Below are 19,930 nucleotides of genomic sequence, written 5' to 3'. Positions count from 1 at the left end.
AGAGCCCCAACGAGAGAAAGCGTGCGTGCAGCCACAGAGACCCAGCACAACCAAACACAAACACATGAGCTGCCCACACCCCCACGGGCTGCCCACACCCCCACGGGCTGCCCACACCCCCACGGGCTGCCCACACCCCCACGGGCTGCCCACACCCCCATGGGGCTGCCCACACCCCCACGGGCTGCCCACACCCCCACGGGCTGCCCACACCCCCACGGGCTGCCCACACCCCCATGGGGCTGCCCACACCCCCACGGGCTGCCCACACCCCCATGGGGCTGCCCACACCCCCACGGGCTGCCCACACCCCCACGGGGCTGCCCACACCCCCACGGGGCTGCCCACACCCCCACGGGCTGCCCACACCCCCACGGGCTGCCCACACCCCCACGGGCTGCCCACACCCCCACGGGCTGCCCACACACCCACGGGGCTGCCCACACACCCACGGCTGCTCCTCGACACCAGCTGACCTCACTGATCACGTGTGCACCCCTGTCTCCAACACCACACCAGCTAGCTTACTGAAGATTCACCGTAAGTTTGATATCAGGTAATGTTTGTCTTCCAACTGTTTCTCCTAAAAATTGCTTTGGGAACTTTCCCGGCTATCCAGTGGTTAAGACTCCGCATGTTCTCTGCAGGGGGCACAGGTTCAATCCCTGATCTCATATGCCACCTGGCATGGCCAAAAATAAGACATCTCTCTGCTTTGTTTTGGGTTGTTTACATTTTCATATGGATTTCTGAATGAACCTCTCAATTTCTACAAGTACCTTTGAGCATTATTTTTCTTACTGGAACAAGAGATAATATAAACTTCCTCACTGAATTGCTAGGAGAGTAAAAACAGGATAATATAATGGCAGGCCAAGTCTGGTGGCACATAACAGGTACTCAGTTAATGTCAGCTTCCTCTCTTCTCCCCTCTCCTGGCCTTTAAATAAACAGGATCCAATCTAGTAATGCCCTAACATTTCACTAGTGGGTCAATGGCCATGGTAAAATTATTACCACACCAAACGACTTTTGTAAGTAAATATTTGTATTTTTACTTGGATTCAATACTGAAATGCACTTGCCAGAAAAAGCAATTCAGCATATTTACCAATAAACTGTTTCAGGCCACATTTTAGGAAAGCATAAAACCATAGCCAAAGCAAAAATTCAAATCTGTTTTCGAGTTCCATATAGGGCCTAATTACATTATTCTACAATACTAACAGAAAATTCTCCTCTAGCAAGATCACAACGTTCCATTGTTCACACTGCTGCCACAGATGGAAAAAGGATTCCTGCTTCCAAACACTGTTTAGAAATACAAATAACAAACAAAATGCGACTACTAATTCAACAATTAAAAGTGCTAATTTGAAACCCAAACCTATAAACAATCAAAAGCCTTTGAAGTATTTTAGTTTAGACCAATTGATATCACTCCATGAAATGGAGAGGGATCAGTTTGCAAACATGGGCCACCAAAAGGCACTTTTGGTGAGCCACCAATACTTCGCGGTAACCCACATTTATCAGATGAACTGATACTTAAAGAAAAACAATAATCTGCTTTCTTTTTCCATGACTGTCCAATGGCCTCTTTCCGTATAATATTTTTTAACATTAAAACGGTCTTAAACAATCAACTTAACTATACTTTTACTTGATTATCAGATGAACACACAAAACTGCTGATTAATTCTAAGGCAGCTCAGCTGCTAACCCATTTACTGTCCTAAATACTTTCTTAGCAAGGAAGGAACAAGGCCAAAACCTTCCTTTTCATGAAGATGAACAGTGACACAGCAGTAACTCCTGTCTCTGTTGACTGAGTTGCATGTAACCAGAGGCAAATCTAAGACGTATCAGGAGTTAATTTACTGCAAAATGTTACTTGGGCTCGCTCCCCTCCTGCCTCTCCTAATTGTCAACCACAATTCCGTGCTCCACTCACGCAGGTCTGACGTCACCCCTGAGGACTCCGCTCATGAACCTCCACATCAAGTTCTGTAAACATTTCTGCTACACTGTCACCATTACGTCCGCCCCAGTCCACTCCTCCTGCCCTCATCTTAGACCTGAGCGCCTCCAACCTCTAACCACCCCACTTCTGACATGACTTTGCGATAGTTACTGACCCATCCCCTGCCCTCGGTCTGGCCCTCTCCAATTCATTCCCCTCGTGCTACAGCAGAGTTCTTTCTGAAAGTAAACATTCAACATTTTCTACAGAAACAGAAAACCCATCCTAAAATTCATATGGAATCTCAAGGGACCCTGAACAGCCAAAATAATCTTGAAAAAGAACAAACCAGGAGACCTATTTTCTGATTTCAAAACTTACTACAAAGCTGTGTTGTGTTGTACTTAGACACTCAGTCGTGTCCGACTCTTGTGACCCGGTGGACTATAGCCCACCGGCCTCCTCTGTCCAGGCAAGAATACTGGAGTGGGTTGTCATGCCCTCCTCCAGCGGATCTTCCCAACCCAGGGATTGAACCCAGGTATCCCGAATTGCAGGCCGATTCTTTACCGTCTGAGCCATGAGGGAAGCCCAAGAATACTGGAGTGGGTAGCCTATCCCTTCTCCAGGGGAAATTCCTGAAGCCTAGAAATAAACCCCCGCACACATGGCCAGGGCTTCCCAGTGACCCAGTGGGAAAAGGGTCCAGCTGCCAAAGCAGGGGATGCAGGAGACGTGCGCTCAATCCCTGGGTCAGGAAGATCCCCTGAGTAGGAAATGGCAACCCACTCCAGTATACCTGCCTGGAAAATTCCATGGACAGAGAAGCCTGAAGGGCTATAGACCACAACAACAACATAAATGGTCAAAAGATTTTTGACAAGGGTACCAAAACCATTCAGCGGGGAAAGGCCTGTCTTTTCAACAAACAGTCCTAGGAAAACTGGATATCCACATGCAAAAAAATACATAGGACAAAAGTGTCACAACAATGGATGTGGCAATGATTTCCTGGATATGAACTCACAGGAAAAAAATAAATAAATATATTGGTCTGCACCTCCAGTTTTTGGCAGAGAGCTCCTAGATTGTTTAGAACTTCCTGGGTTCTTCGGCTATATGAGGCAACTCTTGGTGGGCTCCTGAATGGCTTCAAGATGAGGGCTGACCACTAGAGAGACCAAGCCACCCTTGGAATTTTCAGCCCCATCCCCAGCCTCCAAGGGAAGAGGGGTTGGAGACTGAGTTCATGATTAATCATGGCTTTGTCATGAAGCTTCTGAAAAACCCGAAAAGTATGGGGTTCTAAAAGCTTCCAGGATGGTGAATACATCTAGGAGGGAGGTACACCCAACTCGATAGAAACAGAAACTCCAAGGCTTGGGACACTTCGGGACCTCGCCAAATGTATCTCTTCATCTGGCTGTTCATTCATACTCTTTAGTATACTTGGTAACAAACTGGTAATCTAGTGGTGGTGGTTCAGTCGCTAAGTTGTGTCCGACTCTTGCGACCCCACGGACTGTAGCCCACCAGGCTCCTCTGGCCATGTGATTTTCCAGACAAGAATACTGGAGTGGGTTGCCAATTCCTTCTCCAGGGGATCTTCCCAACCCAGGAATCGAACCCGGGTCTCCTGCATTGCAGGCAGATTCCTCACCACCTGAGCTATGAGGGAAGCCTAGTAAGTAAGCTGTTCTCCCGAGTTCTGTGAGCCACTATAACAAATTATTGACCACTAGGAGGGAAGCCGGAGATCCAACCAGTCCATCCTAAGGGAGATCGGTCCTGGGTGTTCATTGGAAGGAGTGATGCTGAAGCTGAAACTCCAGTACTTTGGCCACCTCATGCGAAGAGCTGACTCACTGGAAAAGACCCTGATGCTGGGAGGGATTGAGCGCAGGAGGAGGAGGGGACGACAGAGGATGAGATGGCTGGATGGCATCACCGACTCGATGGGCGTAGGTTTGGGTAGACTCTGGGAGTTGGTGATGGACAGGGAGGCCTGGTGTGCTGCTATTCATGGGGTCGCAAAGAGTCAGACACGACTGAGCGACTGAACTGAACTGAACTAAAGGAGGGAAGCACAGGAACCTCGGATTCACAGCCAGCCAGAAGCACCGGGAACAAGCTGTACTTGTGACTGGCATCTGAAGTGAGACTCTCGGGACTAAGCCCTGAGCCTGCAGGGTCTGTGCTGTCTTGTTAGTGTCAAAATTGAATTGTGTTACAGAACACCCAGTTAGTGTCAGAGAATAGCCTGGTGTGGAATACCCATACATCTGACATTAGAAGAACTGTGAGTGTGAGAGTGGAGGAGAAACAGAGGGGGTTTTTTGCTGCTCAGACACCAAAATCAGTCAACAAAAACTGACAAACTGGACGTCATAATAATGTTTTAATTCTGTGTACCAAAAGATAATAGCAGAGGCAAAAGGCATCCCACATACACAGGAGAAAATACCTGCCAATCACAGATCTGATACGGGATTAATATAAGAACATACAGAGAAATCCTATGTGCAACAAAAACAATTCAAAGATGGACAAAAGGCTCGAACAGACATTTCTCCAAAGATGCACAAGTGGCCAACAACCATATGAAAAGATGCACTCAACATCACTAATTATTAATTAGATAAATCCAAATCAAAGTTACAACAAGATACTACACTACACTGATTATGATGGCTACATTGCTGAGGATGTGAAGAAACTGGGACTCATGTGCAGTGTTGCTGAGAAAATAAAATGGTACGGTCACTGTGGAAGATAGTGCGGCAGATCCTCAAACAAGTCAAAAGGAACTGCCGCTGTTGTTCAGTCACCAAGGCGTGCCCGACACTTTGAGACCCCATGGACACAGCACACCAGGCTTCCCTGTCCGTCACCATCTCAAGTTTGCTCAGATTCATCTTCATTGAGTTGGTGACGTTATCCAACCATCTCATCCTCTGCTGCCCCTTTCTCCTTTTGCCTTCCATGTTTCCCAGCATGAGGATCTTTTCCAACAGCTCTTTTCATCAGGTGACCAAAGTACTGGAGCTTCAGCTTCGGCATCAGTCCTTCTAATGAATATTCAGGGTTGATTTCCTTTAGGATGGACTGGTTGGATCTCCTTGCAGTCCAAATGACTCTCAATAGTCTTCTCCAACACCAAAGTTCAAAAGCATCAATTCTTCAAGGCTCAGCTTTCTTTATAGTCCAACTCTCACATCCATACATGACCACTGGAAAAACCATAGCCTTGACTAGACAGACCTTTTAGGCAAAGTGATATCTCTGCTTTTTATTTTTTTAATTTTTTAATTTATTTATTTATTTTTTTTCATCTCTGCTTTTTAATACGTTGTCTAGGTTTGTCATTGCTTTCCTTCCAAGGAGCAAGGGTCTTTTAATTTCATGGCTGCAATCATCATCTGCAGTGATTCTGGAGCCCAAGAAAATAAAATCTACCACTGTTTCCATTTTTTTCCCTATCTATTTGCCATGAAGTGATGGAACTGAATTCCATGATCTTAGTTTTCTGAATGTTGAGCTCTAAGCCAACTTTCTCACTCTCTTCTTTCACCCTCTTTAGGAGGCTCTTTAGTTCCTCTTCACTTTCTGCCTTTAGAATGGTATCATCTGCATATGTGAGGTTATTGGTATTTTCCCCAGCAATCTTAATTCCAGCTTGTGATTCATCCAGCCTGGCATGTCACATGATGTACTCTGTATAGAAATTAAATAAGCAGGGTGACAATACACAGCCTTCTCATACTCTTTCCCCAATTTAGAATCAGACAGTTGTTCCACATCTGGTTCTAACTGTTGCTTCTTGACCCGCATACAGGTTTTTCAGGAGACAAGCAAGGTGGTCTGGTATTCCCATCTCTTTAAGAATTTTCCAGTTTGTTGTGATTCACATAGTCAAAGGCTTTAGCATAGTCAATGAAGTAGACATTTTTCTGGAACTCCCTTGCTTTCTCCATGATCCAACAAATGTTGGCAATTTGGTCTCTGGTTTCTCTGCCTCTTCAAAACCCACCTTGTACATGTGGACGTTCTTGGTCCATGTACCGCAGAGTGCTGTCTTGGAAGGGTTCTGAGCACACCCCTGCTGGCGTGTGAGACGAGCACGGCTGAGCAGCAGTGTGAACACCCTTTGGCACGTCCAACTCTTTTCGACCCCACGGACTGTAGCCTGCCAGGCTCCTCTCTTTCCGTGGAATTCTCCCGGCACGAATACTGGAGACGATAGAACACATTCCCTTCTCCAGGGGATCTTCCCAACCCAGGGACTGAACCTGGGTCTCCCGCATTGTAGGCAGATTCTTTACCACCTGATCCACCAGGGAAGCCCTTAACACGAAGTAAGGCAATCTCTAAAAGACAAATACTGTCAGATTCTGGTTACATGAGGTAGTTAGGAGCAGTCAAAATCACAGAAACAGAAAAGAGAGTGGTTGCCAGGGGCTGGGCGTGAGAGCGGAGAGTTACTGTTACCTGGGCAGAGTTTCAGTCTCACAAGATGAAGCATCACGGAGACAGAAGGCGGTACTGACTGCACAATACTGCGAGCCTACTTAATACCATCTAATAGTGCACTGTAGATGCTTAAATGGTCAACTTCAAGTTTCTCATTTAAATTAAAATTGCTTAATGTTTTTATTGAAGGACAGTTGATTGACAATGTGTTAGTTTCAGGTACACAGCAAAGTGATTCAGTTTTACACATACGTGTGTGTGTTCAGGTTTTTTCCCATTATAGATTATTACAAGATAGTGAATACATTTCCCTGTGCCATACAGTAGAATCTTGTTGTTTATGCTACACATAGTAATGTGTATATATGTTAATCTCAAACTCCTAATTTACCTATCCCATTAGATGGCTAATCTCATTACATGTATTTCATCACAATAAAAAAACTGGGGGAAAACACCTCACAACATTATGAAGATCAAATGAGATGACGTCACAGGCTTATCACAGTGCGTGGTCCACACTAAGTGCTCAATAACTGGTAGTCGTCATCATCATTCCCGGAAGGAGCCAGTCTCTCTCCTCTGGGACTTTTCCTGGACAGTTTCTGAGGCCTGAAATACAGACCTCCACCCATTAGCCCACTGAACACCTACATATTCTCTAAGACTGGACTCCAGTGCCACCACCTGCTTTTCACATTCCTCAGGAAGCGTGGACTTTCCACAATGCCTGGTATTAAACTGTTGGGGGACATACACATTAATAATTACTATTATGTTTATAAACTGAAATACCGATTGTCAGACTTCCATTTTACCCGCAGTGTTCACACTCAGAGCAAATGTGTTCATTACCTTAGGACTGTTAGCCTTCATTCAAGGCCTGCAGCGAGTTACCAAGAGCAAGTAATGGACCAAGTGCTCTATAAAGATTATCTCACTCCATCCTGACTGTGACGACTACCACTTTATACCTGAGGAAACTAAGGCACAGGGAGGTCCCCAATGGTGCTTTTGTTTCTAACGAAAAAAATCAGGCAACAGAAAAGGAAATGTGAAGGCTATCACAGTCCATTAAAAGGAATACATTCTAGGGGCTGCTTATAAATGTCCACGGCTCGCATTCTTCCTTATGCTCAACACACCCAGCCTCCAAGAGCAGCCTTTTTCAGGAAAGTCATGGTGTTGGGAAACCCCTTTGCCAACCATGACATCTCTTTCCTCTCTTTTGGATTTCCCAGCCCATATGTGGATCAGATACTAGATATTCCTTACTCTGTTCTCACAGGGGGGTGAAATGAGGCAGAGGAGGAACCACAGCCAAGGCGACAGCTTTTCAAGGCCTCCAAATGGGGTTCCCTGGTGCCTCAGATGGTAAAGAATCTGCCTGTAATGCAGAAGACCCAGGTTCAATCTCTGGGTCAGGAAGATCCCCTGGAGAAGGAAATGGCAACCCACTCCAGTATTCTTGCTTGGGAAATCCCACGGACAGAGGAGCCTGGCCTCCAAATTCATCACGAGTGCCAGAAGGAGACTTCCCTCAGAGCGTCTCCCAGCGAATGTGGGGCCCTGGCCTCTGTCACACGGACATCAACGTGGTCACGAGGTCACAGTCTGCCACCGCAGGCCTTCTGCACTCAAGAGTGAGCTGTAACAGGACTCTGAGGGCAGTGACAAGGCTTCCATGGTTTACACTTTCAGGGCTTAGAAATTCTCAACTTGCAAGGAAGGACCTCCGTAAGGCTCATAACCCTGATTTTTCTCATCTCCTAGAATCTCACTTTCACTGGGAAAGAAAAAACAGAACTTCTGTCCAGTGCAGAGTGACAAGCACAAGGTGAGGGCGCCAGCCCCGTCCCAGAACTACCAAGCCTCTGATGTGAGCACTATACACGCCTGCCAGTCTCACCAGCAAAACGGGTATCTTATTCACGAGGGCGCACACAGACTTAACTACTTAGAGTGTACAAGAAAAACAAATGGCACAGCCCGTGAGGCAAGTGCCGAAGAAAACCAGAGCATTCAATAAACCTGATAAAACTTAAAAACAAATCCGTAAAATTAGCAAAAACTATTAATGATGCATTCACATAAAACTAACGGAACATGCTATTCATAAAATGTAATATTCTTCACTCCCTTTTCATTTCCTGCAATAAGGCTTTGGCACTACCACTTACACCAACACCACCCTCTCCTTGTTTAAATAAAAAAGTGCTCTCTGGTTTACATTTCCGCGCTGACTAGTCCCAGATATTTCTAATACTACTTTATTATTAAGATCACTGACACTAATTTACATGCCCATGTGAAAAGTTGGTAAAAGTTCCAAGAGTACAAGCCCACGTGATCAAGGTGTGAACTGGCAGAAATTCATATGAAATCGACCTTACTTGGACTTTTAAAATTTAAGAGCTAATTCATTCAGTTAATAAACATACTGGGTAGCAAGTATGGGCAGAGAATACAGCCTACAAAATTTCCAGCAATGCATCTCATTCATTTAACAATAATTATTGTATGTCTCCTGTATGCCAGAGGCTGGGGGTCAACAGTGAACAAAACAGTCTCTGACTCTCATTCTACATTCTAGGGTCGGGGGACAATCAAGTAAAGAAACAGACTGCAAATTTCAGATGGTGATATGAGCTATTAACAAAAAATAGTGATGTGATGGAGAATAAATAGGATACCTAGGAACTTCTTAAATACTAGCAAGCTTATTAAAAAAAAAAATTAACCTCTAGGTATAGAAAAACTAGACAATGCTAATGGGTGGCAGTAGCGGGAATAAGAATGGAGGCCAAAGGGAAAGGTAGAAATGTGGGAGGGAGCAAGGAAAAGGAAGGAGTGAGAAAGAAGACAAACAGTTGTGCAATGAGCGATGGCCTACTGTGCCTCTTACAGGGAGGTGTGTGTTTTGTTTCCTTGATTTAATAGGCTCAATACACCAGGTAAAACCGTATTAGAAAATTTCTACCCAACATACTACTGTTAAACAGAAATAAATAGGTATTTTAAATCCAGAATATGGGAGAAATAAAATTGCTTTCCCTATGATAGGTAAGGGAGGGGGTATTTATAAATAAATGTAGCTCTTCCTATAGGACAATTTACATGACAACATTACTCAAGCTTCAGAGTAAATCCTTGAAGAACAGTTTTAAAACCTGTGCCTAAAGTACACGCTTCCGAGAGCTCTTTATCAGCTGTACAGTATCCAGGCTACACGTGAGCAAGGGAAAGAGTCCTTTTTCACCCCACCCTGTGTAGAACAGCCAGTGGGAACCCGCGGCACAGCGCAGGAGCTCTGGGGGCTCCGCGGGACCCAGCGGGTGGGGCTGGGGGAGGGAGGGGATAGAAGTACCGTACAGCTGCATCGCTTCTCTGCAAAGCAGAAGGGAATACAGCATTGTCAAGTAATTATACTCCAATAAAAAACAGACAAAACCAACAACAGTTCATGGCAAAAAAAAAACAAACTCAATTTTTAAAAATAATAATAAAACATTCATTTTTCAGCAAACCAGCGGGGAAAGACTGAAAATACTTAGGTGGAAGGTGCCCAACAGCAGTGCTCACCAAGGGAGCTGTCCACTCACCTGGACTTCCCTTTTGTCTCTTTCAAGCCAGAAAATATGAAATTATCCACACGCAGCTGAAAGCCTGCCTTGGCCCTTCTTCCCTACCTATGTCTTCGACCAAACCTCTATCTTATGGCAGGCTGCCATTCCCTGAGTTTCCATCTCCATTTTGAAGCACCAGAAAAGCAGGCAGCCAGAGAGGTTTCAAGAGTTCTATAATCTCATTGCCTATAGGAATGAGAACTAAAACACTCATGACGGAAGAACGTTCATCCCAGTCTCAATCCTCTTAGACGGAAGCCTCCCAGATTACACTTCCGCACTGCATTTCTCATATCCTTCCTCGAAGTCCATTACTTAAGGGATATCTCCTCAAAATCTGAACTCAGCTTCTCCCGCAAAATTAGAAACCCCTTCGCGGGGCTTCCCTGGTGGCTCAGTGGTAGAGTCCGCCTGCCAGTGCAGGAGACGTCGGTTCGATCCCTGATCCAGGACGACCCCCACCTGCCACAGAGCAACTCAGCGCGTGCGCCACAAATATTGCGCCTGCGCTCTAGAGCCGGAGCCCACGTGCAAAACGACTGACACCCGCACGCCCTAGAGCCCAGCTCCGCAGGAAAAACCACTGCAGGAGGAGACCCGCACACCGCAACTAGAGAGCAGCCCGCGTAGCAGTAAAGACCCCGCGCAGCCAAAAATACATAAGTAAAATCTTAAAAAAAAAAAAAAAAAAAAACACACCTCTTCTCAACCTCATTACCATTCTCAAACAAATCCAACCATGAAAGCAGAAAAAACACCAAAATTACGAGCTTTTCTTCTCCCTACAGTCTCTCTCCTGCCACCTCACACGATCAGTTACTAAGTCCCAGATGTAACTGAGTGGAATGAGGTGCACATGCACCCCTCCTGCTTTACTTCCAATTTCTGATCAATGACATCACCGCTGAACCAAGTTCTAACCTTGGAGTCATCTTTATTATAAGAAACGGAATGTGACAAAGTTAACCTAGTTGGAGAGAAGATAAAGAAAACAGCGTTTATTCACTTCCTGGTATGTGCCTGGCACTGTGCTGGCCTAGGAGGTGGGTGTTACTATCTCCATTCCATAAATGGGGGGGTAAAGTTTGTGAAGTTTCTCAAATATACCCACTCCTTTGTAGTCTAACAGTTCAGACTTTTCACTTCACATTCGCAGCCTTCTCTACTCCTGATCTGTTCTGTATAAAACACTGCCAGAACAATCATACCAAAATTCCATTTACATCACATCAGTTCCCTGTTAAGGGCAGTAAAATGCCTTCTGCTTCTCTATTTGCCCACTGGCTGGCCCACAGCTCAGTATGTATGTGTTAACCAGCTCATGATCCCCCACCAGCCTCCACTTGCTGAGCCCTGGGAGCAGAAAGTAACAGATTTTTAAGACAGAGGTGGTGAATATGCAGAATGCATGTGAAAACGTCAAAGGCAACTCAAAAAGCTTCAAGAAAAAGCAGAATCTCTCTAAGATATTTCACAATTCTGACTCCACTCAAGTTAGCCTTCTTTAGGGAGGAGTGGGTGCTGAAATCGGAAGGCCTGAGCGCTAACCCCAGCTCCTCACTTCTAGCCACTTAACCTCTCCGCGCCTCAGTTTCCTCCTCTATAAAAGTTTAAACAGCCTTTGCGCAAGTTCTTCCGCTCTCCCTAACCATCCAGGTCATTATCCAAAGCTCTGCTAAAGGCTCATTTCTCCCAACCTACCACTGCAGTTACTTGATTTATAATAATAGCTCTATAGCAAAGAATTGGAATAACTCATTTTACTTTTCATCTGTAATTACATATCACCATGCTTCATTTGGGCTTCCCTTGTGGCTCAACTAGTAAAGAATCCGCCTGCTACGCGGGAGACATGGGTTCGATACCCCGGTTGGGAAGATCCCCTTGAGAAGGGAAAGGCTACCCACTCCAGAATTCTGGCCTGGAGAATTCCACGAACTGTATAGTGCATGGAGTCACAAAGACTCGGACACAGCTGAGTGTCACTTCATGCTTCATTTAATTATTCCACCTGTGTATGCCCCCACCCCCCCAACGTCCCACTCACGAATGACACACACCACTCACCGCCTCAGGTGATCATCAGTGTGTGTGCATACACACGCTCAGTCGCTCAGTCAGGTCGACTCTGCGACTCCATGGACTGCAGCCCGCCAGGCTCCTTTGTCCATCAGATTCTCCAGGCAAGAATACTGGAGTGGACTGCCATTTCCTCCTCCAGGGGATCTTCCCAACCCAGTGATCGAACCCATGTCTCCTGTGTCTCCTAAGTCGGCAGGCAAATTCTTTACCACTGAGCCACCTGAGAAGCCTGATCATCAGTGGCATGATACTAACATCAACAATTATTACTATCGCTGTTTACTGACTACCTAGTAAGTGCCGGGCATTGCACAAATATCTTGTACGCTTTTCTGTCCTTCAACATCCAGCATCCTTTTAGGTAAACCTGTCTCTTAATCCCCATTTCACAGTTAAGCCTCTACATAAACTCATGCATTTAATCCTCAAAACAACTCTGCAAGATAGTAATATTATGGCCAATTTACTCAATAAAAATTAGGAAGCAGGCACAGAGAGGTTAAATAACTTGCCCCAAATCACACAGCTGGCAAGTGGTGAACTGAAAGCTGCAATAAATTCACTTACTGACTCATTCTCAACATTTTTTATTAAGCACTCTTCTGTGGGCTGAAGCTACAACAGTGAATAAACCAGAAAACATCCCTGCTTACAGTTTTATTTCTTTTCCAATATTTTCATTCAAGAGCACAATCCTAAATCCTCTTAAATACTCTTCAAGACTTTCCTTTCATACTAAAATACCAAATTCAGGTAATAAGAGTATTGAAGAAAAGCATGGGACATGAAGCCAAAATACCTGGGTTAAATTCCCAACTTTGCCATTGATTAAGCCCTGATCAATGGGCTTCCCTCACAGCTCGGTCGGTAAAGAATCTGCCTGTAATGCAGAAGACCCGGGTTTGATCCCTGGGTCAGGAAAACCCCCTGGAGGAGGGCATGGCAACCCACTCCAGTGTTCGTGCCTGGGAAATCCCATGGACAGAGGAGCCTGGCGGGCCACAGTCCACGGGGTCACAGAGTCAGACACGACCGAGCAGCTAAACCCCCACCAGGCCCTGATCCAACCCCTTCACTTAACCTGCACACTGGGCACAGTCTGGCCCTTAGCAAAACAGTTTCCCTCTCCCCTCGGAGCACTGACTTCACAGTCTGTGTCGTCACGGAGCACATGTTAAAAGGCTACAACGGGGGACACAACAGGCTGAAATGAGACCGATCGGCCTCTTAACTTTCCAAGTCAATTCTCCTTCCAGATGACCAGCACTAATGTCTCCGCTTTCAGGCCTCAAACTACTCCGAGGCTGATTAATCAGGTTCCAAGTCCCAACCAGTCCATCCTAAAGGAAATCGGTCCTGAATATTCATTGGAAGGACTGACACTGAAGCTGAAGCTGCAATACTTTGGCCACCTGATGCGAAGAACCAACTCATTGGAAAAGACCCTGATGCTGGGAAAGACTGAAGGCAGGAGGAGAAAGGGACGACAGAGGATGAGATGGTTGGATGGCATCACTGACTGGATGAACAGGAGTTTGAGTAAACTCCAGGGGTTGGTGAAGGACAGGGAGGCCTGGCGTGCTGCAGTCCATGGGGTTGCAGAGAGTAGGACACGACTGAGCGCCTGAACTGAACTCCCCCTCCGAGCACTGACTTCAGTCTGTGTCGTCACGGAGCGCATGTTAAAAGGCTACACGAGTGACACGACGGGCTCAAAGGGGACCAATCAGCTTCTTAACTTTTCAAGTCGATTCTCCTTCCAGATGAACAGCACTAATGTCCCCGCTTTCAGGCCTCAAACTACTACGAGGCTGATAAATCGGGTTCCAAGTCGGGAATGGCAGCGACCCACGTGAGGCCTGGCAGAATCTATAAAAGGCTTGCAGATGACCTTCTCGGTAGGCACTTTTGATTCAGCAGGGGAGCAACGTGGCCTCAGAGGGCGTGACCCCAGGGAGAACCCCAGCCCCTGGCCCCTGTGCACGCCGCTTCCACTCGCAGAGCCCCGCAGCTCTCCGGCCGCCTGCCGACGCGACCCCCATTTCTCCGGGGCTGCCGCAGCTGCAGCCCTCCCACTTCGGGCAGCCCCCCAGGCTCCTGCGGCCCGTGTCCCCCAGCCCGCCCAAGTGACCTGGGCCCCCGGGGGCCCCGAGCCCCGGCCTGAGTGGCTGGAACAGGCCGGACGGCCTGACCTCTCACCCCCCGAGTGGACCTCTCACGGGGCTTCTCCTCCACCCTCCCAGTCAGCGGGCCCCCGTGCCGACGACTCGGCTCCCGGCGGCGCCCGCCGGACACGACGAGGCGCCCCTCACCTATCTTCACGACGGCGTCCGCCAAACACCGGTCCCACTTCCGGCCGAGCTCTGACTCCGACATGTTCCCCCGCCAGCAGCAGCCGCTCCAGCTTTCCGGACCGTCGGGCCCCGCGCTCAGAGCCCCTCCCCCACCGCCCCCCCACCCTCTCTCTCCCAGGCAAGTCTCGCGATAGCCGGCCGCCTGTCCCAGGCCCGGAAGGCCGACGGCGCCGGCGCACCAGATATCGCGAGATGATCTGACTACTTCCGTTCTTTCCGGGTTTTTTTTATGGGTTTTTTTTTTCAGTTGGTCGTCAAGGTGACGGGTGGCGGAGGCCTGAGGTGACCCTGACCTTGGAGCTGCGCCTACCTAAGGGTTGCGAGGCAGACAGGTTTCCTAGGCGGCATCCAGAGCCCTGTCTGGGAAGGTTCCTTTCGCCACACCAGCTCCCGACTCTAGCCTTGGAAATTCCCCAGGGCGAGTGAGGGCACCGCGCTAGGGTCTCTTAATTCGTCGCCTCACCTTGGCTTTTCCCTCCTCCCGCGTTCCCTCATTTATTGCCGTGGAGCTCCCGCCCTCACCTATTACCACAGAAATTGCCCCGACAAAGGTCACTTATTGCCAAACCAGGGGGACGCCTGTGACCTCTGTACGGCATTGAACGCAGCCGCTTTCTCGTTCTTGATCCTCCTTGTCGCTGCCTTCTCTTTATTCATTTGGCTCCCAGGACACCAGTCTCTGCTAAATCTCCTCTAACTCTTCTCTTCAGAGGGCCGTTGCCGGTTGCTTCCTCTCGTCCAGCTGCTTGGAGTGTTGGTTCATCTTTGCCTCTTTACATATTCTCCCTAAGTAATCGCAGGCATTGCTAAATTCTGTCTCCTGATCAACCTTCCTATTCATAATTCAGCCTCTTTGCCGGTGTCCTTTAGTTTTGCCTTACCGTTTGCATCCACTAGCCTACCAACAAATACAGATTTGACCCTTTTGTTCGTCTTATGGGGCTTCCCTGCTGGTTCAGGTGATAAAGAATCCGCCTGCAGTGGGAGAGACCCAGGTTGGATCTCTGGGTCGGGAAGATCCCCTGGAGAAGGGAATGGCTACCTACTCCCAATATGCTTGCCCCGAGAATTCCATGGATACAGGATTCTGGCGGGCCACACAGTCCATGGGATCGCAAAGAGTCAGACACGACCCGGTGACTAACACTTTTCATTTTCATTCCTCTGATTAGAAGCTGTCAGTGACCCCTATTCATCTACTGGTTATGTTCAGGCTTCAGTGAGTTCATTTTAGAAAACCTGCACTAATAGAACCTAGAGACCCCCTTCACCCACGAATGCAGCCTGGAGCCTCCCTCCACCTCCTACAGTGGCAGGAGCTCACCTGACCCGTGGGGTCTCTGCATTGTACTGAAACACCTGCTTATGGATACTTGTATCTGCAGTAAAACTAGAAGCTCCTTAAAGGCCTGAGCCGCCCCTTGCTCATCTGCACACTCCCAGTTCAGAGCACAAGGCCTTGGACAGTAGGATCTTCTAAGAAATATTTTTTGAACTGAATTGAATTCATTCACCCATTTACTTATCCATTCGTTCTTGGCATCCTTAATAGCAGAACTGTTTTAGTAGTCCTTGCTGTGACAGAGCCCATTCTTTCAGGAAGCCTTCCATGACCTCCCTCCATCCAGTCGTCACCTGAGCAGCACATCAGATTGTGTGGTAATTGTTTGTGTGACTCTTGGAGGTGACTGTGAGCTCCTTGAGAATGGGGCCTGTGCCATTTCTATATCCCTGATGACCAACAGAGAGCCTAGTATACACTGATTTTCAATAACTGCTTTTGAATGGATTAAGAATGAATATATAAATGATTGATTTGGTTAGAGAAAACAAAGTCTGTTCTGGGGGGAACTTTATAGTGCAGCATTTGTGTTAAAGAAAAAGAAAATTTACTTCACCACATCCCTATGACGTGTCACAGATAGCACCAGGCAACTCACATAATTTCATTTATCCTCACAGCAGGTGATTGTAGTATCTTCATTTTCAAAAGTTTGGAAACTGAGTCTCAGAGATGTTAGGTGACGTGGAAGATGCACAAGGCTCTGCATTGTGTAGATGTAGAAACTGACAGATGCGTTTTTATTGGATTCAAGAGGGTTGTAAACTTTTGTAGAAGGCAGAGAGCAAATTACGAAAGCAATCAGAGGCAGATGGTAGAGCATGAATTCTGGAGCCAGGCTGTCTGGGTTCAGATCCCAGCTTTTTCCTAGTTTTTATCTGTTATTCTCTTTCCTCAGTTCCTCTCCCAACATGATGCTTTGCTCACTGCTGTATCCCCAGCCCTAGAACCTTATGTGACACATAGTGTTTGTTTGATGAATAGATGTTGGTTGAATGAATAAAATAAATGAAGACTCTGGAGTTTTTATAGTTTTTGGAGAAAAAAAGACCAAAACAAGTGGTAAAAAAATTTTTAGAAACATCACTACAAAAAAACCTCAGCAATACACTCAATATAAATTTAGTTATACTCAAAGTGATTAAAAATAGATTTCTCAATGCTGGAGCAGGGAGTTACAAACATGGAAAAAGCTTGAAAAGGTTTTTTTTGCTGTGGGATTGGAACTGAGAGTATCAGTATGAATTCGTTGTATTTAATAGAGATAGAGTGGTCCAGTGGTTAAGAATCGTTCTTCCAGTGCAAGGATCCCTGGTTGGGGAACTAAGATCCCACTTGCCATGGGGCAACTAAGCCCTTGTGCCATGACTGAAGAACCCTCACACCGCAACGAAGATCTCATGTGCCGCAGCTAAGACCAGACACATCAGAATAAATATGTTTTAAAAATAAAGATAGATATAAAAGTGTGTGTGCGTTTCCTGATCCTATGTGTTTCCCAATCCTGACTACTGAGAGGGCCTAAAAACAATGATACACCAGTAGCAATAAGCAAGCCTAGATCTTGGCTTCTAGATACCATTCTCTATTTAAAGAAGCCAGGTCAGCTTGGAAAAATGACCAAGGCTTCAGGATTCAAGCTGGGAAAATTCCAGATGACCCTGAAATATGTTCTTGTATCACAAAATAAGGAAGTCATCAAAGGATGATAATGTCATGTCAAAATATTTTAGCAACTACAAACTGCCTAAAGAATTGCTTGGTTTCTAATTGGAACTTTTTGTACAAGCTATTATCACCATCATTAGAACTTCTCCCAGTGTATGGAGCAAATTTCACAAACATAGAAGTTTGCCTTTCAAATTGGTAAAGACAGACTTGTATTAGAGCAATTTCACAGTAAAAGAGCCAATACCTTTTTACATTGAATAGAAAAAACGTGAAAAAAAAGTCAGTTAAGTAGAGTAAATTTTAACCTCAACTGCTTAATCAACTAAACATAAGCTCTTTGTTTGGTTTACTAGGCTGTAAATCCAGTTTCATTAACAACACAAACTAAAATATTTTATAGCACAGCACCTGCATGAATAAAAGTCTTTTATATTCCAGTATTTTTTTTTCAGTTCCCCTTTAATTAAAGACTAATTCCTTTCTTAAAGGGCGATTTGCACTTTTTGTTTCATATATTCTTTCTCTAAGAAGGGTCTTCCTGGAGAAGAAAATGGCAAACAACTCCAGTATTCTTGCCTGGAGAATCCCATGGACCGAGGAGCCTGGCAGGCTATAGTCCATGGTGTGTAAAGAGTCCTACACCCTACTCAGCAACTAAACCACCACCACCAAGAGGGGTCTTTATCCTTTTGCCCCTTCTGTAATACATTCAAAGTCAGAACAGCTACTAAGTAGCTTCCTCATTTGGTTCCAAAGCCCAGGTGCTGTCCTCCCCACTTTCTCTTTTAAAACATGCGTGTGTGTGAAATATAACAAGCATACAGAAAAGTGCTAACAGCATAAATACACGGTAACACATTATTGTAAAAACAACTCTACCAGCACCTCAGAAGCCCTTTCTCTGGTGTGTCTTTTGCCAGATCATATCCCCTCCTTCTCGGCCAGCATAACCACTATTCTGACTTCTGTTTTTCTTTTTTTTCCTCCCAGGCCCCACCAAGCATGTGGGATCTTAGTTCCCCAACCATGACCCCAGCACTGGGAGCACAAAGTCTTAACCACTGGACCACCAGGAAAGTCCCTCCTTGCTTTTAAGTGTTGTAGTCTGATTCAGTTCAGTTCAGTTCAGTTCAGTCACTCAGTCATGTCCGACTCTTTGCGACCCCATGAATCGCAGAACGCCAGGCCTCCCTGACCATCACCAACTCCCAGAGTTTACTGAAACTCATGTCCATCGAGTTGGTGATGCCATCCAGCCATCTTATCCTCTGTCGTCCCCTTCTCCTCCTGCCCTCAATCTTTCCCAACATCAGGGTCTTTTCAGCTCTTCGCATCAGGTGGCCAAAGTATTGGAGTTTCAGCTTCATCAGTCCTTCCAATGAACACTCAGGACTGATCTCCTTTAGGATGGACTGGTTGGAGCTCCTTGCAGTCCAAGGGACTCTCAAGAGTCTTCTCCAACAACACAGTTCAAAAGCATCAATTCTTCAATGCTCAGCTTTCTTTATAGTCCAACTCTCACATCCATACATGACCACTGGAAAAACCATACCCTTGACTAGATGGACCTTTGTTGAAAAAGTAATGTTTCTGCTTTTTAATATGCTATCTAGTTTGGTCATAACTATCCTTCCAAGGAGTAAGAGTCTTTTATTTTATTTTAGTAAACGTCTTTTAATTTCATGGCTGAAATCACCATCTGCAGTGATTTTGAAGCCCAGAAAAATAAAGTCAGCCACTGTTTCCACTGTTTCCCCGTCTATTTGCCATGAAGTGATGTATAGTCCATTCTCAATTCATTGCCATATAGTATTCCATTATAGTGTATCCATAATTCATTTTTTGTTTTTTTTTTAATTGAAGTACGTTGATTTACAAGTGTACAGCGAAGTGATCCCGGTATATTTATGTGCACATACACACACACATGATATACACACATATACGAATGCCTGCTCAGTTGCTTCAGTAATGTCCAACTCTGCCACCCCATGGACCATTGCCTGCTAGGCTCCTCTGTCCATGGGGTTTCCCAGGCAAGAATATGGGAGTGGGTTGTCATGCCCTCCTCCAGAAGATCTTCCTGACCCACTGACTGAACCTGCATCTCCTGCATTGCAGGGGGATCCTTCACCACTGAGCCGTGGGGATGCATATATATGCTGATATATATATATATGTATATATATATATATATCAGTTCAGTTCAGTTCAGTCACTCAGTCATGTGTGACTCTTTGTGACCCCATGGACCGCAGCACGCCAGGCTTCCCTGTCCATCACCCACTACTGGAGCCTACTCAAACTTATATCCATGGTGTCGGTGATGCCATCCAACCATCTCGTCCTCTGTTGTCCCCTTCTCCTCCCGCCTTCAATCTTTCCCTGGAGTTATATGTATATAAACACCCTGGGGCTTCCC

At 46.1% G+C, this 19,930-nt stretch overlaps 1 protein-coding gene across 1 annotated transcript in view; it reads right to left on the bottom strand.

The window, feature by feature from the left end:
* MICOS10 (mitochondrial contact site and cristae organizing system subunit 10) overlaps positions 1-14,590 on the bottom strand; it is a 34,979-nt gene extending 20,389 nt beyond the window's left edge. The window contains exon 1 of the mRNA XM_043909011.1: positions 14,454-14,590. Coding sequence (XP_043764946.1) covers positions 14,454-14,517 — 64 coding nt within the window. The 5' untranslated portion in view covers positions 14,518-14,590. The remainder of the gene's footprint in view (positions 1-14,453) is intronic.
* Between the last annotated feature and the right edge of the window lie 5,340 nt (positions 14,591-19,930).

This window comes from Cervus elaphus, chromosome 8 (genome assembly GCF_910594005.1).
Source record: "Cervus elaphus chromosome 8, mCerEla1.1, whole genome shotgun sequence".
NCBI classification, from domain to species: Eukaryota; Metazoa; Chordata; class Mammalia; order Artiodactyla; family Cervidae; genus Cervus; species Cervus elaphus.
The sequence above is the reverse complement of the archived record's forward strand: the minus strand, read 5'-3'. Positions and strand labels throughout refer to the sequence as shown.